At 38.5% G+C, this 26,622-nt stretch overlaps 1 protein-coding gene across 1 annotated transcript in view; it reads right to left on the bottom strand.

Annotated features, from left to right (window-relative positions):
- Window positions 1–26,622, bottom strand: part of plch2a (phospholipase C, eta 2a) — a 242,407-nt gene that overhangs the window by 35,857 nt on the left and 179,928 nt on the right. Inside the window, exons 7-10 of the mRNA XM_062998522.1 lie at window positions 24,843–25,046; window positions 23,846–23,966; window positions 16,630–16,801; window positions 12,615–12,722 (exon numbers count right to left, since the gene is read on the bottom strand). Of these exons, the coding sequence (XP_062854592.1) occupies window positions 12,615–12,722; window positions 16,630–16,801; window positions 23,846–23,966; window positions 24,843–25,046 (605 nt within the window). The remainder of the gene's footprint in view (window positions 1–12,614; window positions 12,723–16,629; window positions 16,802–23,845; window positions 23,967–24,842; window positions 25,047–26,622) is intronic.

Below are 26,622 nucleotides of genomic sequence, written 5' to 3'. Positions count from 1 at the left end.
ATAAAGGACTTTTGCTTAGAACTGTGTTCTGTAAAGTCAGCCGTTTGTAGCCTTTCTAAAAAATCGATTTGGTTAGTTTGAGTGCATTCTTTATCCAACAAAGCAGCAAGCCCAGGCACTCCTATAGAGTGTTATAGAGAGTTTGTGTACTTTGGGTAGCAATCTAGTTAACACAACACAGAAGAGCTGAAGGCTATGGACTGCTTAATAGACTTGGTATACTTCAAGTGACAGGAAAAAATGCACTGCTAAACCTGCAATCTGAGCTTTACTTAATGAGAAATCATCTGCTGCTACAGGGTAGATTCGATCTGCTCTAGCTAAGGGTGAGTAATGTAGCCTCAAATACGGAAGCACAGCACAGTAGTTTCATATCATGCTGATGATGTATCAAATTACTTTTTGTAGAAAAGTGGGAGAAAAGGCATCCTTTCTCTCACTTGGTCAGATTAAAATCAGATTTAAAAACAGGAATTAATCAATCAAAGAAATCACAATGAATTCAAATCATTAATATGAAGTCCTGTGAGTATGATCATTTATTTGGAGTCTCTCTACCATGGAAAGGTAATTTGAGATAAGTAAAATTGAATTTGCAATAAAAAGCAAGTAGTCTACATAGGTTTTTTTGTTCTTGACCACATATGGTACTTTATTAATGCATACTTAAATGTTCAAGTAGGCAGTATTCAGTATGTATTATAGCAGAGGCGCACAACATCAGGCCCGTGGACCAGACACAGCCTGATGTTTTCCTCCAATTTTCTCCCCTAATGATTCTGAGTCGCTGGCAAGTCCAGATAAATAGCATTCTAGATATTTTTCTTGAGTCTGTGAGCGATTGTTAAACAGTTCACACGTAGCAATCCAGAGCAGATTTTTGAGCTCGGAGTGAACACCGATTTGCCTCCGAGCTGGTTCATCTGGCTGCGACCTGGCGGTGAACGAAAATTTAGTGTAGGCATAACATGTCAACAAATCATGCAAGACAAAAAATTAGGCATATAGTGTGTTTCACATTTGAATTACACTTTAAAGCATTCCCTATGCCTAAACAAATTGTACTCACTTTATCCAGAGGAATGCTTTAAAAGAGTATTTGGGACTCAGTTAGGGGCTGAGTTCCCTGATTGTTAGTGCTTTGTCATTTTGTTCTGGTTTCTGGGGGGCCCATTAATGTGTTGTTGTTGTTGCCATGGACATCCTGTTCTGGAGTCAGCAGGTCTGTCTGAAAACCTAGTGAGCTCTCTACATAGACTGCATTTTACGTCATCCTACATGCGCTCCAGATAAGAAGGCTGTCTAAATTCTTAGATGCCTTTTCGACACGATAAACGAGGGAGCATCCAAGGCAATCCCAGCATTTAGTGTGGCACAACTTTTCTCACAAAAATTACAAATATAGTGGGCAAGTGTAATTTATTTGCAAATTCAGGCTTGTCAGTGACAGTTTAACCGTTTTTGGTACAGTAAGGGAGATGTTAGCTGGAGTGCTAGCGGGTTGTGCTGCCTCAGCCCATTGGTTTGAATGGTCTGAGTCTAACTGTGTTAGCTTAGTAAGCGAAAACTGCAGTGATGTAATCTTCATAATCGCTGTCTAAGTAGTGTGTCTAAATAATCTGCCTTATAAGTTTGAGGTCTTATAGAATTCTCTCTACTTAGGCAGCTGCCTAGCTTGGCAGCAAAGCGGCTCACTAGGTTTTCAGTCAGACCCTATAAGAGTCTTTAGTGTTTCAGCTGCAGTATCGTTCTGCCTTGGTCTCCTGTGATCGGGTTTACACTTCAACATCACAGGTGTGGGGTTACACCTGGTGCCTCTGTCACGAGGCGCTCACCACCCCGTGACAAAAAGTGTCATGAATAATTCCAGTAATGATAAATTATGCACTTACCTACCTTCTGTTAATGCATGTTAATGTGGTTTTGCTTTGTATCTGCTATTCAGTTCATTCACTTTCACTGCCTTTCTTTACCGTGCTGGTAGTCATTTTATAAACAGACCATTTTGCCGTTTGGTTTAAAGTGTGCTGCATTTTTCCCTTTCCTCACAAAGCACTCTGGTGACCCCTGTTGACTGCATGACAACAGAGCCAAATTTTTTGGGCTTACAAACCCTAAAATGTTTTAAAGTTACTACAACTTTTTATCTTCAGTTGCACATAATTAAAGGATTTGGCAACTTTGTGACAAAAGCAGTCATATGTTTTAATTAATCTCAGACAGGGAACGGTGTATGAAGACAAACCACAGGGATAATGGTAGTAGACTTTTGGACTATACATTAATTATTCTACTCCCTACATGTCCTACTATAAACATGTACATTTCTCATTCCCTTTTCCTAATCACATACATTAATCATGTACATTAATAGCTTAACCTGTAAATTGCATATTAAACATATACTATATTGCCAAAAGTATTGCTCGTCTGCCTTCACATGCATATGAACTTGAGTGACATCCCATTCTTGATCCATTAGGGTTTAATATGATGTCAGCCCACCCTTTGCAGCTATAACAGCTTCAACTCTTCTGGGAAGGCTTTCCACAAGGTTTAGGAGTGTGTTTATGGGAATTTTTGACCATTCTTCCAGAAGCGCATTTGTGAGGTCAGACACTGATGTTGGACGAGAAGGCCTGGCTCACAGTCTCTGCTCTAATTCATCCCAAAGGTGTTCTATCGGGTTGAGGTCAGGACTCTGAGTTTGGTGTGGAAGAACTTGACTGGCCTGCACACTCATCCATGTCTTTATGGAGCTTGCTTTGTGCACTGGTGCACAGTCAGGAAGGGGCCATCCCCAAACTGTTCCCACAAAGTTGGGAGCTTGAAATTGTCCAAAATCTCTTGGTATGCTGAAGCATTAGGAGTTGCTTTTACTGGAACTAAGGGGCCGAGCCCAACTCCTGAAAAACAACCCCACACCATAATCCCCCCTCCACCAAACTTTACACTTGGCCCAATGTCGTTCCCAATCGCTTCCACTTTGTTATAATACCACTGACAGTTGACTGGAATATTTAGTAGTGAGGAAATTTCACGACTGGACTTGTTGCACAGGTGGCATCTTATTACGGCACCATGCTGGAATTCATTGAGCTCCTGAGAGCGACCCATTCTTTCACAAATGTTTAGTAGAAGCAGACTGCATGCCTAGGTGCTTGGTTTTATACACCTGTGGCCATGGAAGTGATTGAAACACCTGAATTCAATGATTTGGATGGGTGAGTGAATACTTTTAGCAATATAGTGTACATGCAGTCAGATTAACTGGAGATACTAAATTGGCCTGTGTGTGTGTGTGTTTGTCCTGTGTTGGACTGACTACCTGTCCAGGGTGGTTCATGATTTTAACCATGTGTGGCAGAAGCACATGTACTAAACTCCATAATTAAAGTAGTGTAAACATTTAGTGTTTATTATAAGCTTAATGAATTTGCTTATTTTTCTGAACAGATGGAAAACCGTTAGATAAGTGTGTTTTCAATCTGATGCTATTCACAGAATCCAGCTCATGTTCATTACACCATGTGTTCCATTCCACGTGGCACATATGCCAAGCTTTTCCAGGAAACAAATACACAGAAGATGCCAAAATTCCACATAAACAGAAATATTAGTTTGGATTATTTCAGCCACAGCTATTTCTAACACAGTCATTTTGAAGAACATTGAAGTGCCATGAGCTGCCCAAGCTTACTGTATTGTTGTTATGAGGTGGAAATCTCTAGAAGCAACAAAAGCTCAGCATAAAGATGCAGGCCAAATATGGTCACAGATCATTGTGAGAAATAACAAGAACTAGCTGGGTTGGTGCATAGCACAGCCCCATTGGACTGCACTGTTGCAGTGGAAACAGTGGAGCCATAAATCATGTTTTTTTTCTAGCATTCTATCCAATAGAATTATTTGGGCTTGGTGAATACTACAGTTGGCCAACGGTATTACGGTTACCGTAATACAGTACGAATACGGTATTCCAAGATCAAGTATCTAATTAAGAATTAATTATGATTAAGAAGCATAAGGAAACAATAATGAAGTAAAGATAAGGTGCAGGTTTTATTATATTTTTTATTGATTTTTAACTGTTTTCAATTTTATTTCAGTGTTTTTTTTATTATTATTATATTTGTGTTCTTTTTAGTGTATTAGTGGCAAACAATTGCCATTATTTTACATTACATGCACATGTGTCTTATCCACTCATACCAGCACAACACACACTAACACACCACCACCATGTCATCGTCACTGCAGTGCTGAGAATGATCCACCACCCAAATGATACCTACTCTGTAGTGGTCCTGGGAGAGTCCTGACCATTGAAGAACAGCATGAAAGAGGGCTAACAAAGCATGCAGAGAAACAGATGGACTACAGTCAGTAATTGTATAACTACAAAGTGCTTCTATATGGTAAGTGGAGCTGATAACATGGACAGTGAGTGTAGAAACAAGAAAGTGGTTTTAATGTCATGGCTGATTGGTGTATGTGATGATTGAGAATAACAAGCCAGGTCTTATTGCCCAGCATCACACTTTAGATAGCTATGCTTTTGTGATTGTATGGAAAAGAATCTCTTGCTGCTGTATTTTTCAAAATGTAGTAGTGTTATAGCAGCAATGCAAGAACTTATTCCATTATTAATCCCTGTGGTTTGGAATGTGATATTAAGGTGTCGGATATCCACAAACTTCTGGGTAAATATTGTATCTGTAAAAGCCTCTAGAAAAAACAAAGATCAATATTTTTGGTACATACAGCTTCTTTTCTCGTTTTGAAAACTGTCTCAGCAGTCACAGTCGAGGAAAACAGTGTTTCCCTCTAAAATATTAATCATATAACTGCACTCGGTTCAGAGGCGCGAGGGAGGGAGAGAGGAAATACAACTGAGATGATGGATGCTAGACAATTGCTTTGAGCTGCATTTCAAAGGGAATTGAAAATAGAGACGAAAGTGGAAGTTGCCTTGTTTTTTCAGCACATGCATAAAAGCAGATTATGTTATTGTTTTCAGCATGTTCTGTACCTAGCTGTTCATCATAAATGAAATTATAGTTTACAAAGCAAGAGAATCATAACAATGTTTCTGTGAGAAATAATAATAATAACAATAATAATAATCAGTATAATAATAATAATAATAATAATATATAATAATAATAATAATAAAAATAATAAAATGTAACTATATATATATATATATATATACAACCCCTGGCAAAAATTATGGAATCACCACTCTTGGAAGATGTTCTTTCAATTGTTTAATTTTGTAGAAAAAAAAGAAATCACAGACATGCCACAAAACTATCATTTCTCAAACTGTCAACCCTCTGGCATTAAGAAACAATAAAAAAAGAAACAAATATAATAGTTGTGGTCAGTCACAATAGCTTTTTTTTAGATCAAGTAGAGGAAAAAAATATGGAATCACTCAAATCTGAGGAAAAAATTATGGAATCATTAGAAAACACTGCACCATTATTACTTTGTTGCACCACCTCTGGCTTTTATAATGGTTTAAACTCTCTGAGGCATGGAGTTAACTAATGACAAACAGTATTCTTCATCAATCTGCCTTCAACTGTCTCTTGCTGTTGCCAGATCAGCTTTGCAGGTTGGAACCTTGTCATTGACCATTTTCTTCAATTTCCACCAGAGATTTTCAAATGGATTGAGATCCGGACTATTTGCAGGCCATGCCATTGACATTATATGTTTTCTTGAAGGAAAGTTTTCACGTCCTTTGCCCTATGGCAAGATGCATTATCATCTTGAAAAATGAAGTCATCATCACCAAACATCCTTTCAACTGATGGAATAAGAAAAGCGTCCAAAATTTCAATGTGGACTTTGGCATTTATTGAAGACCATCTCCCCTGTGCCTTTACCCGACATGCAGGCCCATATCATCAACAACTGTGGAAATTAACATGTTTTCTTTAGGCAGTTATCTTCATAAATTTCATTGGACAGACACCAAACAAAAGTTCCAGCATCATCACCTTGCCCAATGCAGATTCGCGATTCATCACTGAAGATCACTTTTATCCAGTCACCCACAGTCCACGATTGCTTTTCTTTAGCCTACTTTAACCTTGTTCTTTTCTTTTTAGGTGTTAATGGTGGCTTTTGTTTGGCTTTTCTGTATGTAAATCCCATTTCTTTTAGGTGATTTCTTACAGTTCAGTCACAGACATTGACTCCACTTTCCGGCCACTTGTTTCTCATTTGTTTTGTTGTGCATTTTCTGTTTTCAAGACATATTGCTTTGTTTTCTATCTTGATGCTTTGATGTCTTACTTGGTCTACCAGTATGCTTCCTTTTTACAACCTTCCCATTTTGTTTGTACTTGGTCCAGATTTTAAACACAGCTTACTGGGAACAACCAACATCTTTTGCGACATTCCACAATGATTTATCTTCTTGAAGGAGTTTTATAATCCTCTCACTTGTTTCAACTGACATATCTTGTGTTGGAACCATGATTCATGACAATCTGCTTTGTGCAACAGCTCTCCGAGGTGTAAGCACTCTTTTTAAACTGAAGAATAATTAGCAAATCTAATCTGCTGCAGATGTTTTGTTTTTAAACTGCAAATTACAGAGTGATTCCATAATTTTTTCCTCAGATTTGAGTGATTCCATATTTTTTTCCTCTACTTGATCTAAAAAAAGCAATTGTGACTGACCACAACTATTATATTTGTTTCTTTTTTTTATTGTTTCTTAATGCCAGAAGGTTGACATTTTGAAAAATGATAGTTTTGTGGCATGTCTGTGACTTATTTTTTTTCTACAAAATTAAACAATTGACAGAACATCTTCCAAGAGTGGTGATTCCATAATTTTTGCCAGGGGTTGTATATATAATCAGTATAATAATAATAATCAGTATAGTAATAATAATAATACAATTTAACAATATATATATATATATATATATATATATATATATATATATATATATATATACAGTGTATCACAAAAGTGAGTACACCCCTCACATTTCTGCAAATATTTCATTATATCTTTTCATGGGACAACACTATAGACATGAAACTTGGATATAACTTAGAGTAGTCAGTGTACAGCTTGTATAGCAGTGTAGATTTACTGTCTTCTGAAAATAACTCAACACACAGCCATTAATGTCTAAATGGCTGGCAACATAAGTGAGTACACCCCACAGTGAACATGTCCAAATTTTGCCCAAAGTGTCAATATTTTGTGTGACCACCATTATTATCCAGCACTGCCTTAACCCTCCTGGGCATGGAATTCACCAGAGCTGCACAGGTTGCTACTGGAATCCTCTTCCACTCCTCCATGATGACATCACGGAGCTGGTGGATGTTAGACACCTTGAACTCCTCCACCTTCCACTTGAGGATGCGCCACAGGTGCTCAATTGGGTTTAGTCCATCACCTTTACCTTCAGCTTCCTCAGCAAGGCAGTTGTCATCTTGGAGGTTGTGTTTGGGGTCGTTATCCTGTTGGAAAACTGCCATGAGGCCCAGTTTTCGAAGGGAGGGGATCATGCTCTGTTTCAGAATGTCACAGTACATGTTGGAATTCATGTTTCCCTCAATGAACTGCAGCTCCCCAGTGCCAGCAACACTCATGCAGCCCAAGACCATGATGCTACCACCACCATGCTTGACTGTAGGCAAGATACAGTTGTCTTGGTACTTCTCACCAGGGCGCCGCCACACATGCTGGACACCATCTGAGCCAAACAAGTTTATCTTGGTCTCGTCAGACCACAGGGCATTCCAGTAATCCATGTTCTTGGACTGCTTGTCTTCAGCAAACTGTTTGCGGGCTTTCTTGTGCGTCAGCTTCCTTCTGGGATGACGACCATGCAGACCGAGTTGATGCAGTGTGCGGCGTATGGTCTGAGCACTGACAGGCTGACCTCCCACGTCTTCAACCTCTGCAGCAATGCTGGCAGCACTCATGTGTCTATTTTTTAAAGCCAACCTCTGGATATGACGCCGAACACGTGGACTCAACTTCTTTGGTCGACCCTGGCGAAGCCTGTTCCGAGTGGAACCTGTCCTGGAAAACCGCTGTATGACCTTGGCCACCATGCTGTAGCTCAGTTTCAGGGTGTTAGCAATCTTCTTATAGCCCAGGCCATCTTTGTGGAGAGCAACAATTCTATTTCTCACATCCTCAGAGAGTTCTTTGCCATGAGGTGCCATGTTGAATATCCAGTGGCCAGTATGAGAGAATTGTACCCAAAACACCAAATTTAACAGCCCTGCTCCCCATTTACACCTGGGACCTTGACACATGACACCAGGGAGGGACAACGACACATTTGGGCACAATTTGGACATGTTCACTGTGGGGTGTACTCACTTATGTTGCCAGCTATTTAGACATTAATGGCTGTGTGTTGAGTTATTTTCAGAAGACAGTAAATCTACACTGCTATACAAGCTGTACACTGACTACTCTAAGTTATATCCAAGTTTCATGTCTATAGTGTTGTCCCATGAAAAGATATAATGAAATATTTGCAGAAATGTGAGGGGTGTACTCACTTTTGTGATACACTGTATATATATATATATATATATATATATACTGTATATATATAATATAATAATAATAATATAACAATATATATAATATAATAATAGTCACTAATAATAACAACAACAATAATAATAATAATATAATGCTTATCAGTTTAATAATAGTAAGAATATTAATGATATTAAATAATTAATAATATTTTATTATAATAATATACACTGATCAGCCATAACATTAAAACCACCTCCTTGTTTCTACACTCACTGGTCATGTTATCAGCTCCACTTACCACATAGAAGCACTCTGAAGTTCTACAACTTCTGCTGGAGTTTTTAAATACTGTGTCCACTCACTGTCCATCCTATTAGACGCTCCTACCTAGTTGGTCCAACTTGTAGATGTAAAGTCAGAGAAATCGATGAGCTATTGCTGCTGTTTGAGTTGGTCATCTTCTAGACCTTCATCAGTGGTCACAGGATGCTGCCCACGGGGCGCTGTTGGCTGGATATATTTTTGGTTGGTGGACTATTCTCAGTCCAGCAGTGACAGTGAGGTGTTTAAAAACTCCAGCAGCGCTGCTGTGTCTTATCCACTCATACCAGCACAACACACATTAACACCACCACCACCATGTCAGTGTCACTGCAGTGGAGCTGATAAAATGAACAATGTGTGTAGAAACAAGAAGGTGGTTTTAATGTTATGGCTGATCGGTGTACATTGTCTGAACAATTAAATAAAAAAAGGGGCATGGAGGCACAGATAATAGATATGCTTTTTTTTTAATTAACAGTAAATAATACAGGTCTGGAACCTACCCCACGACCTTATAAACAAGCAATCTTTGCACTAATCTTTGTATAACTCATGAAATATGTCAAAAATATGGTCTGGTACTTCATTTACAACACAGAGGAATTTAAACTAAACAAGACTGCAGCAAAGAATGTAAAAATTGTGGGCATTGGATATACTGTATTTGTCTTCTTACATTTCACACTGTGCAGTGAGCCTCAAGCATAAGAACATGACAGCAGCAGAACTGACCTTTACTGTTAAACCAGCAGGAAATAATAGATCTGGGCATGAAACCATGCTACACTGCATTTAAGCAGTACAACACAAACATTGAATTGAAAACAAGACCAAGTAATAAAGCTTCCTTAGGTTCTATATGTGGTTAAACCCAATTTTTAAATTTCTAGTTTAATTTTCTAATTTTTGTATAATTACTAATAAGACCAAGTAGTCACAAACACATTTCATTGCCAGTTATACTGTGTATGACTATGTATGTGACAAATAAACTTTAATTTGATTTGATTCGATTTGAAACACTGAGGTATAATTTTGCCTTACAGGATGTATTATTATTGCTAGTAATCTAGCACGGTTCACTAACTTTAAATTACATGAAAATTTAAATCACATCCAAATCAGATCTGCTGAAAATTTAATGAGAAAAAAAATGAGAGAAACTAATAAAGAAGAGAAGAGAAAACTGCAGCGAGAGAGAGAGAGAGAGAGAGAGTTGTAAGCATGAATGTGTTTGTGTGTGTGTCTGTTAGGGATGCAAATTATGGGATGCAAGATTTTATTTACCTAATAACTGAACATCATTAGTTGACAGGTAATCGTTAACCAACAAATGTATAAAACACATAAACACACACACACACACTGATTCTATTTATATATTAAGGAGTCTTAATCAAGAATTAAAGCAGTAAACATGGCCGTGAACATGTTAGCAGAACTAGTTCAGCATTTAGAATGTAGATTTTGAACAAAGGCTAACTAAATATGCTAACCATAAATAGAAAAGCTGCAAAATGCTCTTCTTGTCAACATTAGTGTAGATGTTATAAGATGGTGAGCAAAGTTATTTAATTACACCGAAGCATGAAGCATAATGTAAACAAAGAAGTGTAAATAAAGGGGTAACCCCAAACAAAGAAGGGGTAAGCAAAGGTTTGCATGCTACGCTAAGGCTAAATCCGCACCGGCCAGCACTAGCTAGTATCTCCCTGGCCAATGTGTGTTTCCTGGCGAACAAGGTGGTTGAACTAAAAATCTGGTTTCATTGGCTCTGTACTTGTACTCTGCACAATGACCAAGTTAAGTCTAATAATAATAATAATAATAATAATAATCAGTATACTACTACTAATAATGTTAATATCAATAATAATAACATTAAAATCAATAATAATAATAATAATCAGTAATTAATGATAATGATGACGTTAATATCAATAATTATAATAATCAGCATAATAATAATAATAATACTAACTATAATAATAACGTTAATAATAATCAGTATAATAATAATAATAATATTAATAGTAATAGTAATAACACTACCTATAACATTAGTAATAATAATCAGTATAATAATAATAATAATCAGTATAATTGTAATAGAAATAATATTACCTAAAAAAATAATAATAATAACAGTATAACATTAATATTAATAATAATAATAATCAGTATAATAATAATAGTATAATAACAACACTACCTATAATAATAATAATAATAATAATATTAATAATAATAATAATAATATTAATATTGATAATAATATTAATAATAACATTAATATTAATAATAACAAGCAGTATAATAATAATAATAATAATAATAATAAGCAGTATAATATTAATAATAGTAATAATAATAACACTACCTATAATAATAATAATAATAATTATTATTATTATTATTATTATTATAGTAATAACATTAATAATAATAATAATAAGCAGTATAATAATAATAACACTACCTATAATAATAATAATAATGATGATAATAATAATGATGATGATAATAATAATAATAATTATTATTATTATTATAGTAATAATAACATTAATAATAATAATAATAATAAGCATAATAATAATAATAATTATTATTATTATAGTAATAATAACATTAATAATAATAATAATAATAAGCAGTATAATAATAATAATAACACTACCTATAATAATGATGATAATAATAATGATAATAATAATTATTATTATTATAGTAATAATAACATTATTAATAATAATAATAATAATAAGCATAATAATAATAACAATACTACCTTTAATAATAATACAAACATTGTCTGAACAATTAAGTACAATAAACAAATCAAGCACTAGAAGAAAACCCAAACACTAAACAAAGCAACCCATTAAGTATAATAAGAATTATTATTACTGTATCATTGTGATTGGCAATGTGGCCCAGTTACGAAGCCATGTCATTCTGCCTTGCCAAATATGGCCAACAGAGGGGGCATGGAGGCGCAGAAAAAATTTCCTTTCTCTCAATTAAAAATCAATTAAGTAACACATCAACTCATCATTTTGAACAAAGACTAACTAATCATAATAAGGAAAGATGCAGAAGGCTCTTCCTGTCATTAGCATAGCGTAGTTATTATAAGGTGAGAAGCTTAGTTATTCGTTTATACGGAGCATGATGCAAACTATGCACAATTTAATAAAAAAAAGTTAAAAACAAAAATGGGGTGACACAGTGGCTAGGTGGGTAGCACTGCCGCCTCACAACAAAAAAAAGTCCTGAGTTCGATTCCCAGGTGGATTCCAAAGAAATGCAGTCAGGTTAATTGGAGCTAATAAAATGAGTGTGTGAATATGTGAGTGTGTGTTCGTCCTATGATGGACTGGCGACCTGTCCGGGGTGTTTGCTACCTTTTATCCAGTGAACCCAAACCCTGAATAGGATGAAGCGGTGGTAAAACAGACAGTGAATGGATGAATGAGTTACAAATATCCATGTGCAGAGTTTAACTCGCAGTCAGACTCCATACTGACTAATGGTTCTGTCACTCAGGATTAAAATAACACAACCATATTTTTCTTCTGTTTGGGTTAGTACTACAATGCGAAATATGGCTGGCGAATGTGCACTGAAGCTGGGAGGGTGTTCAGTTGAAATACGACCTTATTAAACGGTTTATCTGTTAATCATCGACAGTCCTGGTGTTTAGGTAGTAGAAGACAGGCGGTATGAAGACTACAGTACTTACATCTCCGTTCATCAGTTTACAGTCATCCTCCATCTCATCAGCACTGTCCTCGTCGGACACGTCCCCCTCCTCTGCGTCTTCATCAATGTTTGGTGGCAGTTTTTTACCCTGCACACAACATAACACAGAAAATAAAAATATACAGTTGATTGGAAGAAAGTACCACTTACACTGATCAGCCATAACATTAAAACCATCTCCTTGTTTCTACACTCACTGTCCATTTTTATCAGCTCTACTTACCATATAGAAGCACTTTGTAGTTCTACAATTACTGACTGTAGTTCATCTATTTCTCTACATACCTTTTTAGCCTGCTTTCACCCTGTTCTTTAATGGTCAGGACCACCACAGAGCAGGTATTATTTAGTGGGGGTCTTGACCATTGATGAACAGGGTGAAAGGGGGCTAACAAATCAGGCAGAGAAACAGATAGAATACAGTCAGTAATTGTAGAACTACAAAGTGCTCCTATATGGTAAGTGGAGCCGATAAATGGACAAAGAGGTGGTTTTAATGTTATGGCAAAATGAATTAAATTAAATAATAAGTTAATTAATAAATGTGAGATTTTGACTTTAACTGTATTTATAGAAGGTCCAACACAAAATAGCAAGGTACACATCGGTAAAAACTCATGTAAATAAATCCCCCCCCCCCAGAACCATTCCTTTCATTAATCCAAATTTGACACCAGTCCCATAAATCTTTAGGTAAATTTCTTCTCCCTGAGAAAACAGAGCACATACAGGACATGGACCATCTCGAACCCTGATGAATGAGCCCTGGGAGGCTCGTCCGCTCTCAGGCTTTGCTTATCAGTAATCGTTTGATCGACAGCTCCATAATAGCGCCGTTCTCTGCCGCCCGGTGAGACCGAGCGCTTTACCGTGTAGACCTTAACAAAAGGACAGGTAAGTGATGGATATCGGTATTAAAGAACAACAATCAATTTGTTGCCGTGGCGGGTGGCCGTTTGTGTCAGAAGCAATCGATTTCAAACTGTTTAACAAGACGCGAGTTTGACGCTCAGGAGCGAAAGCTGTGCGATTTGCTTCCTGTTTAAATTGTAGAAACTGAAGCTTTAGTGTGTAATGATGGATTGGTGGGTAGCACTGTCACCTTACAGCAAGAAGGTCCTGGGTTTGATTCCCAGGTGGAGCGGTCCGAGTCCTTTCTGTGTGGAGTTTGCACGTTCCCCCCGTGTCTGTGTGGGTTTCCTCCAGGTGCATATTGAAAGTCAAATTAAAGGAACCAGCACTGTCGTTCATCTGCACCTCAATACCCCAGTTGGTTCATAATGGCAAGTCAGATGGGCATAATACTGTAATCCCAGATTGAGCTTTGACCCAGTTTGCCACTGACCTTTTTAAAGCACCTCCAATAAGATGAACTGTTTGATATGACGTAGTAAAAGCGACTCAGGCAGTACGAACAGGCAGTAGGCTTTCTCGGAAAAGCTGGTTCTAACAATTTATCAGAACCTCGAGCTACGTATATGAAGCCATTATAAAAACTTTCTAATGAGGCACAGAGTCAAATTAAAGAGTTTGCACGTTCCCCCCGTGTCTGTGTGGGTTTCCTCCAGGTGCATCTTGAAAGTCAAATTAAAGAAACCAGCACTGTTGGTCATCTGCACCTCAATGCCCCCAGTTGGTTAATAATGGCAAGGCAGATGGGCATAATACTGTAATCTCAGATTGACCCTGTTTGCTGCTGACCTTTTAAAAGCGCCTCCAACAGGATGAACTGTTTGATATGATGTAGTAAAAGCGACTCAGGCAGTACAAACAGAACCAGCTTTTCAGAGAGAGTCTACTGTCTAACAATTTATCAGAACCCCGAGCCATAACACAAGTTTAAAAGTGAAGCAGGAGGAAAACACAGATACATGTGGACACTTTCAGAGTGAATATTCACACACTGGTGATGTTTTACCGCACCGCTCAAGCCAAGCGCCGAACAAAGCGGCAGTCTGTGCCAAGGCTCACAGCTTCTCATGTGAATGCACAAATGAGCAACACTTCCTGAAACTAAAGCATCGGACCAATCAAACACTGACAAACAGCTGTGTGAGTAGACTACAGTTAGAGAGTTGCTTATTGACCCAGCGCCAGCTCGGAGCAATTTGTCAATACTGCTCAGTGGCCGAGTTTATTGCCAAGTCTCCAGTGGCCAAAGTAAGTAGACTTCCAATTATAGTAGCGGCTCTGTGTTATACCACACCATCACTCCTGTGGCCTAATTTCTTGTTAGAGAGCAGCGTGTACGTGGGGTCACGTGACTGGAGAAAGAGATAAAAGTAACTGGATCATTAAAGGACCTCATTCTGGATAGTTTGTCGGTTACCTGAGAGACAGGAGGCATCAGAGCGAGCCTCAAAGCCAACTGGGATTGTGTACAGATACAATATTGCATGCTGGTCATGGGCAGATTTTCCAGAAATGTCTCCAGTTTGACTAGTTAGTATTTAAAGCTCTGCTGTAGCTACAGTACGGCATTTTAAAAGTGGAAATACAAAAACGTTCACTTCCTATATTTATAAGATGGTCTTTTTGTTTAATAACAAAGAGATAGAAGAGATTTACTTGCACCCACCAAGGGGCACTGCTTACTGATGCTATAAAAGCAGCCCTGTAAATGAGTCTACAGCTTCCTTTTAAACTCTTGCTGCTTTTGTTTGCCACCAACTACAATCTCAGAATTAAATCAAATCTAAACACAAACCATGAAGAAAACATTTAAAACAAGAACTACATATGGTACTGGGCAGTTGTAGCCTAGTGGTTAAAGAACTGGACTAGTAAGCGGAAGGTCGCTGGTTCAAGCCCCACCACGGCCAGGTTGCAAGCTGTTGGGCCCTTGAGCAAGGCCCGTAACCCTCAATTGCTCAGACTGTAAGTCGCTTTGGATAAAAGCGTCTGCTAAATGCCGTAAATGTAAATGTACTTTTTTTTTTTTTTGAAGCTCCGCTTTGCATACACATACGGTGATTTGTAAACAATCCAAACCAATTACAAATTAGTTGATTTATAAAAGATTATTTACAAGCAGCCCATCTTGATTTTTATCTATATATATTATTTTCATTGTCATGAGCTATAAACTGGATAGTTCAAACAAACCACATGTTCAGAAAGTGGACGGACTTAAACCCAGAATCCATAAAAAAGGTTGGTTTAAATTGCATATATATATGTGTGTGTGTGTGTGTGTGTGTGTGTGTGTGGCATCAGAGAGAGTCTGTGAATGCCCTTGAGTGGCCCAGCCAGAGCCCAGACCTGAATCCAATCAAACATCTGTGAAAGAAGCTGAAAATGGCTGTGTACCGATGCTCCCCATCCAACCTGACAGAGCTTGCAAGGATATGCCAAGAGGAATGGGCAAAAATGTACAGAAACAAGTGTGCCAAGGTCGTAGCTTCTTTCCTAAGATGCCTTGAAGCTGTAATTGCTGCCAAAGGTGCATCAACCAAGTATTAGGCTCAGCGTGTGTACAGATACAGATTTGTAACCCCTAAATAAATGATTTTTGTCAGTAAAATAAAATTGCATATGTTTTAAACCCTGTTTTCACTAATTATTGATGATTGTATGTGTGTATATATATACACGTGTATATACGGTACATGTGTATATACTATATGTGTATATATATGATTGTAATTTAGATTTGACCATGAGCTTGTTTGCACAACCCATTCCAAAACCGACTATAGTACCCTTCTGGGTGTGCTTTTCTCACAATTTTAGAGTTTGTATGTAGAAATCTGTGCAAAGCTGTGGTGAATGAGAAGGTTCACCAGGTTCGCACTCAACCTTCCAATTCTTCCCGATGTACAATACGGTTAAGGTCAGGGTTCTATGAAGGCCAATAGCTCCTTCAAAGGAAACTCATCAAACCATGGTTTTACGAATTTGCCATAAAGTTGAAATAAAGCATATTATTTATTTGATATAGCTAAACAGAAATCAGGGGTGTCCATTGTATATTCGAAATGTTTATTCAAACTAACCTTAACCAGGATTTTTTCTTTGAGGGCTTCAGGTGAGGGCAGTAATCCAGACTCATTTGGACTGACTGAAGACAAGTCCAACTTCTCCCCCAGAATCTCTACTAGGTACAGAGCCATCTTCTTCTGCTGAGGGACGCTACAATGGTTCTCTATGGACAGAATCACTGGATACCTAAAGTAGCAAAAAGCAAAATCACAAAAAGTGAATGAACAATGTAATGATCTTTATTTTTTTTGGTGTCAGCTTATTCATGAATGTTAGTATTAAGTATTTTCTATTACTATTTGCATTAGTTGCTATTCTCTTTGGTTGGAAATGTGGTATGTAGTATGTGGTATGGCGTGGGTAGGGAAGGAAGAGAGAACAAAGGAGGGAGTAACAACCCCAAATTAGATAGCGCCAAGATTGGCACACTCCAACTCCCACACTCAACTCACCCTACGCCACACTAACTGACCAACCTAACACAACACATACTACACCACTCCAATTTGTTGGGTAGGGGATTCCAGGATCCCCATTCGGCACTCAGTTACATGAGTAGGACCAGTATGCCTCACAATATTAATTCTTTATGTAGTAGATAGTAGGAGCAACCATGTAAAAAAAAAATTAAAACATTAATCACAATGGACACAGCCCAGTCCTGATTGGCTGATAGACCCACTGTCTGAATATGTACCAATTCCATAGCCAGTATAAACCAAACCAATACAATACACACTAAGAAAGGCTGGATAATAGAACCAGACAAAGAAAGCTGCTGATTTAAATATTTAGTCCATAGTAATGGAGGCTGCAGTGTAAGAAAGAAACCCATGTCAAAAGGGGTCCTATTTCGTGCACATCTACAGCTAAGACCATGGCATTCTAAATTCTGACCGATTTCATGTGTTTTGTTAGGGGTACAATCAAACTAGCCTTATTTAGATGCCCACCAATGGTCAATCTCATAATAAACAATGAGAAATTAAGAAGCCATGTCTCATTATACATCGTCTAGTCACATTATAATGAGCATTGCTTACTTTCGATGGCGGCAGTGCATAGCTCATGAAGGAAGTCATGTCTCGTAAGCTGGCTTGGTGGGTATATATGGCAGAGATGGGGACTCGAGTCTGCGACTTCAGACTCGACTCAGACTCATTTCAAATGACTCGGACTCGCAAAAAATGACTTGTAGACAACAAAAGTCAGCATGTGTTAACATTAGTTACGTGTAACAATTATACAGCGGGGGAAATAAGTATTGAACGCATCAACATTTTTCTCAGTAAATGTATTTCTAATGGGACTATTGACATGATGTTTTCACCAGATGTTGGTAACAACCCAAGTAATCCACACATATAAAGCAGTCAAAACAAATAAGTCCAAAAATTAAGTTATGTGTAATAAAGTGAAATGACACAGGAAAAAAGTATTGAACACATGAAGAAAAGGAGGTGCAAAAAGGCATGGAAAGCCAAAACTCCAGCTGAAATCTGTCAGTATTTAGAAAGCAATCCTGCCCCTATCAGTGCAAATTAATATCAGCTGGTTTAGTCCTAATTGATGGCCTACAAAAAGGTTTCTTATTACCAAGGTGTCACACGAGAAGCATCTCGTGATGGGTAAAAGCAAAGAGCTCTCTCAAGACCTTCGCAACCTTATTATTGCAAAACATACTGATGGTATTGGTTACAGACGTATTTTTAAACTTCTGAATGTTCCAGTGAGCACCGTTGGGGCCATTATCCGGAAGTGGAAAGAACATCATTTCACCATAAACCGGCCACGGCCAGGTGCTCCTCGCAAGATTTCTGACAGAGGAGTCAAAAGAATAATCAGAAGAGTTGTCCAAGAGCCAAGGACCACTCGCGGAGAGCTTCAGAATGACCTGAAATTAGCAGGTACAGTTGTTTCAAAGAAAAGTATAAGTAATGCACTCAACCGCCATGGCCTTTATGCACGCTCACCGCGCAAGACTCCATTACTGAAGAAAAAGCATGTTAAAGCTCGTTTAAAGTTTGCTGCACAACATTTGGACAAGCCTATAAAATACTGGGAGAATATAGTCTGGTCAGATGAGACCAAAATTGAACTCTTTGGATGTCATAGCACACACCATGTTTGGAGGAGAAAAGGCACTGCACATCACCCCAAAAACACCACACCAACAGTGAAGTTTGGAGGTGGGAACATCATGGTGTGGGGCTATTTCTCAGCATATGGTACTGGTAGACTTCATGCAATTGAAGAAAGGATGAATGGAGAAATGTACCGAGACATTCTTGATAAGAATCTGCTGCCATCTACCAGGATGCTGAAGATGAAATGAGGGTGGACATTTCAGCAAGACAATGATCCCAAACACACAGCCAAGGAAACTCTCAAGTGGTTTCAGAGAAAGAAAATAAAGCTGCTAGAATGGCCCAGTCAATCACCCGACTTGAATCCAACTGAAAATCTATGGAAAGAACTGAAAATCAGAGTTCATAGAAGAGGCCCCCAGAACCTTCATGATCTGAAGACAGTTTGTGTGGAAGAATGGGCCAAAATCACACCTGAACAATACATGCAACTAGTTTCTCCATACAGGCGTCTTGAAGCTGTCATTACCAACAAAGGCTTTTCTACTAAATATTAAATAAATTTCAGTAAGCGTGTTCAATACTTTTTCCCTGTGTCATTTCACTTTATTACACATAACTTAATTTTTGGACTTATTTGTTTTGACTGCTTTATATGTGTGGATTACTTGGGTTGTTACCAACATCTGGTGAAAATTTCATGTCAATAGTCTCATCAGAAGTATATTTACTGAGAAAAATGTTGATGCGTTCAATACGTTATTTCCCCCGCTGTGTGTGTGTGTGTGTATATATATATATATATATACAGTATATATATATATATATATATATATATATATATATATATATATATATATATATATATATATTTATATATACAGTATATATATACACACACACACACAGTGGGGCCAAAAAGTATTTAGTCAGCCACTGATTGTGCAAGTTCTCCTACTTAGAAAGATGAGAGAGGTCTGTAATTATCATCATAGGTACACTTCAACTATGAGAGACAAAATGAGAAAAGAAATCCAGGAAATCACATTGTAGGATTTTTAAAGAATTTATTTGTAAATTATGGTGGAAAATAAGTATTTGGTCAATAACAAAAGTTCAACTCAATACTTTGTAACATAAACTTTGTTGGCAATGACAGAGGTCAAACGTTTCCTGTAAGTCTTCACCAGGTTTGCACACACTGTAGCTGGTATTTTGGCCCATTCCTCCATGCAGATCTCCTCTAGAGCAGTGATGTTTTGGGGCTGTCGCTGGGCAACACGGACTTTCAACTCCCTCCACAAATTTTCTATGGGGTTGAGGTCTGGAGACTGGCTAGGCCACTCCAGGACCTTGAAATGCTTTTTACGGAGCCACTCCTTCGTTGCCCGAGCGGTGTGTTTGGGATCATTGTCATGCTGGAAGACCCAGCCACGTTCCATCTTCAATGCTCTCACTGATGGAAGGAGGTTTTGGCTTAAAATCTCACTATACATGGCCCCGTTCATTCTTCCCTTAACACGGATTAGTCGTCCTGTCCCCTTTGCAGAAAAACAGCCCCAAAGCATGATGTGGGCTGGGGGGTTGGGCGCTGCTAGAGCCTATCCCAGCTTTTCAATGGGCGCAAGGCACACCATAACACCCTGGATGGGGCGCCAGTCCATCGCAGGGCAGACACACACACCCACATACACACACCCATGGGCAAATTCAGTGTCTCCAATTAACCTGACTGCATGTTTTTGGACTGTGGGCGGAAACCGGAGCTCCCGGAGGAAACTGGGGATCAAACCCCGGACCTTCTTGCTGTGAGGTGACAGTGCTACCATGCTGGTGCTCCAAACATTCAGTCATAAAACACAGTTGCAGAATTAATTAAGACCCCAAGACTGTCATGGCATGCAGTACATATCCTTTAAAGTCGATGCTAATGACTATATGACCAATATTATGTAGACACCTCTCTTTATTATTGAGTTTAGGTGTGTTTAAAAGCAATTATAGAGCCCTGACCTCAACCACAGTGGACACCTGAATGAATGGAAACAAATGGCATGGACACACTCGAAATCTAAAGCCTTTCTAAGATTGAAGATGCATATAGGCACAAAAAGAGGGGGTGACTCCATGTCAATGCCAATGGAGTTAAGTCTTGAGTCCACATTCCTATGACCTATATGTACTACATTTTTTACTACAAAAAACCTAAAAACTTTAATTTGTATACATTTTTTAGACCAAGACGTACAGTATATGCTCAGATCATTTAAACTAATTAAAATCCAACAATCAATTTCTGCAGTGGCGGAGTGCCGTTTGTGGCGGAAGCAATCAATTCCAAACCGTTTACCAAGATACGGGTTCAGCACTACGGAGCGATAACTGTGTAATTTGCTTCCAATTTGCCCTTAAAGGCGCTTGTTTCCACAGCATTTCCATTTAAATTGTAGACATTAAGCTCAGTGATAAGCCTTACATCCTTCTTAAGAACCATGAGCCCAATCACAATAGTGGGATTTAAAACAACAATAATAAGAGGAGTGTTTAGATCATTTAAACTGTAGGTTTAATTTGTGTGTCTAATTTGAAAACAGTGGTCTGCTTTATTACTGCTTGATCCTATTCATGGTCCACCTGGGAATTGAACCCATGATCTTCTTGCTGTGAGGCGACAATGTTATCTATCAAGCTACCTTTCCACCGGTAGCTGACTGGTGGTCAATATTAGTACTTCATATTATATTCATACCCTGACATGATAATAAAGTGGTGTTTAATTAGAATAGGACATTTTAGTTCTGTAGTAGTATTTCTGTAGCACTTTGTTAGGAACATCTTTTAATAGCTGAGCTGTATATTTCATTAAGTAACATTTAGCTACGCTAACTACATGGAATTTCTACCACTAAAGAACACACTGGGTCTGTCCGAAAATCTAGTGAGCTCTCTACATAGACAGCACATTAGCTCATTCTACGCGCCCCCGAGAAGAAGGCTGTCCGAATTCTTAGATGCCTTAAAATGCTTTCTACTAAGGTGCCTTATTTTGAAATGATAATCCGACTGGCTAATAAGGGAGCCAAATGTAGCGGATGAACGAAGAGCAACGAAGAGAGTTATTTTTAAATGTAAATAAAGGTTTTTCATCTGTATAAAGGTGTACAAGATAAAGGTGATTTATTTGCAAATTCGGGCTTGTCAGTGTCAATTTAACCATTTTCGGTACACGGAGGGAGAGGTTAGCTGCCATGCTAGCGGGTTGTGTTGCCTCAGCTCATTGGTTTGAATGGCCTGAGGCTAAATGAGTATGTGAAAACAGCAGTGATGTAATCGTAGTGTGTCTTAATAATCTGCTTTGATGTCTTATTAGAATCCTCACTACTTAGGCAGCTGGTAGGTAGCAAGGCAGCTCACTAGGTTTTCAAACACACCCACTGTTTAACATAATACATGTAAATATAGAGTACAAAGAATTTTCAACATGCCCATTTAGCTCAAACTAGTAATTAATTCAGTGGACTTTTGGCCTTTGGTATCCACCTCCTCAACCTGTGTTTGTAACCTCCCTGGTTAGTCATTGTATGTAATTGAATGTGAATCTGTATCAGAGAATTAGAATCTGTAATTATTAGTTTAGCATTTCTGTTTGAGTTGGAGTGGTTGGAGTAGTTTAGTCTGGGGATCTGTTTGTTTAGAGTTAGATTAGCATTTAGCTATTAGCATAGCATAGCAAAGTTGGTCTTGTCTTGTCTTAGTATTTTACAATAAATCATGTTGAGAATCTCTGTGTCCACCCCTGTCCTTGTGCTCAGCATTACAGTTGCTATGGATAAAAGTACAGAATGCCAGACCATTAAAATAAGGTCTTTAGTCATGCTTAACACTCTGGAAAACAGCTGTTTGAACAGACAGGGAAAGTTGTGTGCTAGGACAGAGCCTTGATGCCTGTCTTCCTTGAGTCCTGACAGATGAGTCAGACTCATGGCCTGTGTACAATTGTACAAGGTTCTAAACAGTGCCTTTGGGTAATTTGTGAGTAAGCTTCCAGTTTATTACATGGAGGAAGGAGTTTATATAGATGAGATAACATGTGCACATAAAAATGTGAGCCTATGTTCAAGCTTAGTTGCCGGGACCAAAGAGAATTATTTACAAGCAGAACCAAATCAGTGGTTAGGGGTGTTGGGGTTGTTTTACATTCAGAGAGGGAACAAAACCTGTTGAGACAAGTTCTGTGGTTAACTATTACTGAAATGAGCAGAAGAGAAGGACAAGTTACCAAAAGTTTATGGACACCTTGATAAACTGATCAGCCACAACATTAAAACCCTTTGTTTCTACACTCACTGTCCATTTTATCAGCTCCACTTACCATATAGAAGCACTTTGTAGTTCTACAATTACTGACTGTAGGCCATCTGTTTTTCTACATGCTCTGGTAGCCCCCTTTCATGCTGTTCTTCAATGGTCAGGACTCTCCCAGGACCACCACAGAGTATGTATCATTTGGGTGATGGATCATTCTAGTGTGTTAGTGTGTATTGTGCTAGTATGAGTGGATCGGACACAGCAGTGTTGCTGGAGTTTTTAAATACTGTGTCCACTCACTGTCCACTCTGTTAGGCTCTCCTACCTTGTTGGTCCACTTGTTTGAGTTGGTCATCTTCTAGACCTTTATCAGTGGACACAGGACGCTGCCCATGGGGAGCTGTTGGCTGGATATTTTTGGTTGGTGGACTATTCTCAGTCCAGCGGTGACAGTGAGGTGTTTAAAAACTGCATCAGCATTGGTGTCTTATCCACTCATACCAGCACAACACACACTAACACACCACCACCATGTCAGTGTCACTGCAGTGCCCAAATAATACCTACTCTGTAGTGGTCATTTGGGGGTCCTGACCATTGAAGAACAGCATGAAAGGGGGCTTAAAAAGCATGTAGAGAAATAGATGGACTACAGTCAGTAATTGTAGAACTACAAAGTGCTTCTATATGGTAAGTGTAGCTGATAAAATGGACAGTGAGTGTAAAAACAAGGAGGTGGTTTTAATGTTATGGCTAATTAGTGTATGTTACCTAACTAAATAACATAAAAACATGCATTGTAAATCAATAACATAAAAATTGTGCTTAGACTTACGGGTTCTTCACGAATGCATATTTGTTGATGGTTTCAATGACGTCCCTAAAGAGGATTTTGGAGGTCAAGGTGTAGCCATGGTGAACAATTGGCTCCCCATCCTGTCCATCCCAGCAGTCCACTGAAGACGTTATAGAAGACACGAATTACTTCCATTGAACTTGTATTCACTCTGTGTGTGGTGCAAAATGTCAAATGATGCGCCATTTTGGAGGTACTGTTGTAGTCAGTGGTACATTGAAAGTAATGAAAGCTGGAGAAGCAGAAGCACAATTGCGTTATGCTTCCTCTCTACTGGAGCGAACTGACACACGCCCCCTCCAACACGTGAGCAGTACCCGACTGCATCTTTTCACCTGCACGATGCGAGTTCATATGCGGATCAGCCTTGTGCACAGAGAGCCACACCCTGATCAGCATTATTCATTGACTCTGTGCAGACGCCATCAATCAGCCAACAGAGGTCGTAATTGCATCAGGTCCCTATCCAGCTTCCTACCTGGATGAACAACAGCCAAACATTGATTCTATAGCCTCCCAGCCCAGCTGGATGGCAAAGCTGAGATTCGATATGATGTATTCAAAATCCTAGCTCTGGTGTGCTAGCATTTTTAACCGCTGTGCCACATGAGTGGCCAGAAAGGTCAATAACATGTACCATAAATGATTATACATAGTTTATTGTTCATGCATGACTGGGTCAAAGGCAGCTTGATTCATAATACAAAGCAAACAAGATGAAGCATCAGCACACGGTGTAACTCTTGACCTGCCAGTGGACACAGCATAGGATCTATACATGTCATTTACCTAAGTAATTACATTGTTTGATTAATATTACAGCTGTATTGAGGTAAAGTTTGCATTTTAATACTGTAGCTGTTTAATATTTATAAAGGATCGCACCAGTTCAATACATAACATTGACCACTTGACCACTGAATACCTCCAAAATGGCGGCTAACCGCCAATCCACTTTGCTATTGTTGTTACTGACCTTCCACGCATCTGCAACCGGACTGCAGGACCCAGGCGTACATGTCCACCCTGGACTGGGACATTAGCTGGTCCCCCATCAGGTACGTGTTGTGTGAGGAGGCGATGAAGTAGTTGCACAAAGGTTGGTTCATGTCCTGGTTTACTTCGTAGTGTTCGGGTTTGAAGATGTCTCCAGCCGGACTTCGCATGTAATTCGTAAAACCTGCGTGAAGAAATTGATTGGTAGAGCTGACATTAGTATATTATACACAACCCCAAATCAGAAAAAGTTGGGACAGTATGGAAAATGCAGATAAAATTAAAACAGTGTTCCTTACATTTACTTGTTATTGATTGCAGACAGTTTGAACCCAAGATATTTCATGTTATATATGCTCAACCTAATTTCATTAATAAACAATTAATTAATAAACATCCATTCCTGCATTTCAGACCTGCAACACATTCCAAAAAAGTTGGGACAGGGGCAATTTAGGGCAAGTAATGAGGTGAAAAAACTAAATAATGATCTGATTCCAAACAAGAGATGTAAACAGGTGACTGTAATCATGGTTTGGTTCAAAAGCAGCATCCAGGAAAGGCTTTGATGAACAAAGATGATCAGGTGATCTCCAGTTTGTCAACAAATGTGTGAGAAAATGATTGAAATGTTTAAAAACAATGTACCTCAAAGAAAGATTGGAAGGGATTTGCATATTTCTCCCTCTACAGTGCATAATATCAATATACCGTTCAAGGAATCAGGAGGAATTTCAGTGTGTAAAGGCCAAGAGCGCAAGCTTAAGCTGAACCCCCCGTGATCTTTGATCCCTCAGACGGCACTGCATCAAGAACCGCCACTCAACAATAGCTGATATAACCACATGGGTGAGGGATTACTTTGGCAAATCTTTGTCAAGCACTACAATACAGAGTTACATGCACAAATGCCACTTAAAACTTTATTGTACAAAAAAGAAGCCTTATGTTAACCATGTCCAGAAACGGCGTGGAATTCTCTGGGCTCGGAGGCATCTAGGATGGACCATCACACAGTGGAAACATGTATTGTGGTCAGATGAATCAGCATTCCAGGTTTTTTTTTAAATGGACGCCGTGTGCTCAGGACCAAAGACGAAAAGGACCATCCAGACTGTTATTAGCAACATGTGCAAAAGCCAGGGTCTGTCATGGTATGGGGCTGTGTCAGTGTCCTTGGCAAAAGTCATTTACACTTCTGTGATGCAGCATTAATGCAGAAAAGTACATTGAGATCTTAGAGCAACATATGCTGCCTTCAAGACGTCATCTTTTGCATTTTCCATGTTGTCCCAACTTTTTCAGATTGGGTTGTAGATTGAGAAATGTTCTTTTTAAACTGACTGATAATTCTCACTTTAGCAATGAGCCGTGGTTCATCTGTCCTTGCAGAGAGTCTTTGGCGAGCCTCCTTTTTGAACCAATCATGAGACCCTGACCTGTTACCAACCTGCTTATTATGGAATGTTTCAAAACTGTGTAAATGTTAGGGTGGCCACTTCCATTAACCCAAAAAGGAAGGCATGACAGTGGGTAGTCAGGATAGTGTGGACAGCACACAAAATTAAAATCTTAATTGATATAATTGTGGTGCAACCCAATGAACTAGAAAATTACCATATTGATAGTTTGCTTAATGAAATTAATTTCTCCTACTCTTCGAAATAAAAGCGTGGTGACCCGACCACTCAGAGCTGGCATGTTGACAGCGTGAACAGTTATTAAAACTTAGTAATTAACTAAGTAATTAACTAGCATGT

This window comes from Trichomycterus rosablanca, chromosome 7 (assembly GCF_030014385.1).
Source record: "Trichomycterus rosablanca isolate fTriRos1 chromosome 7, fTriRos1.hap1, whole genome shotgun sequence".
NCBI classification, from domain to species: domain Eukaryota; kingdom Metazoa; phylum Chordata; class Actinopteri; order Siluriformes; family Trichomycteridae; genus Trichomycterus; species Trichomycterus rosablanca.
This window is presented reverse-complemented; position numbering and strand designations above follow the sequence as displayed.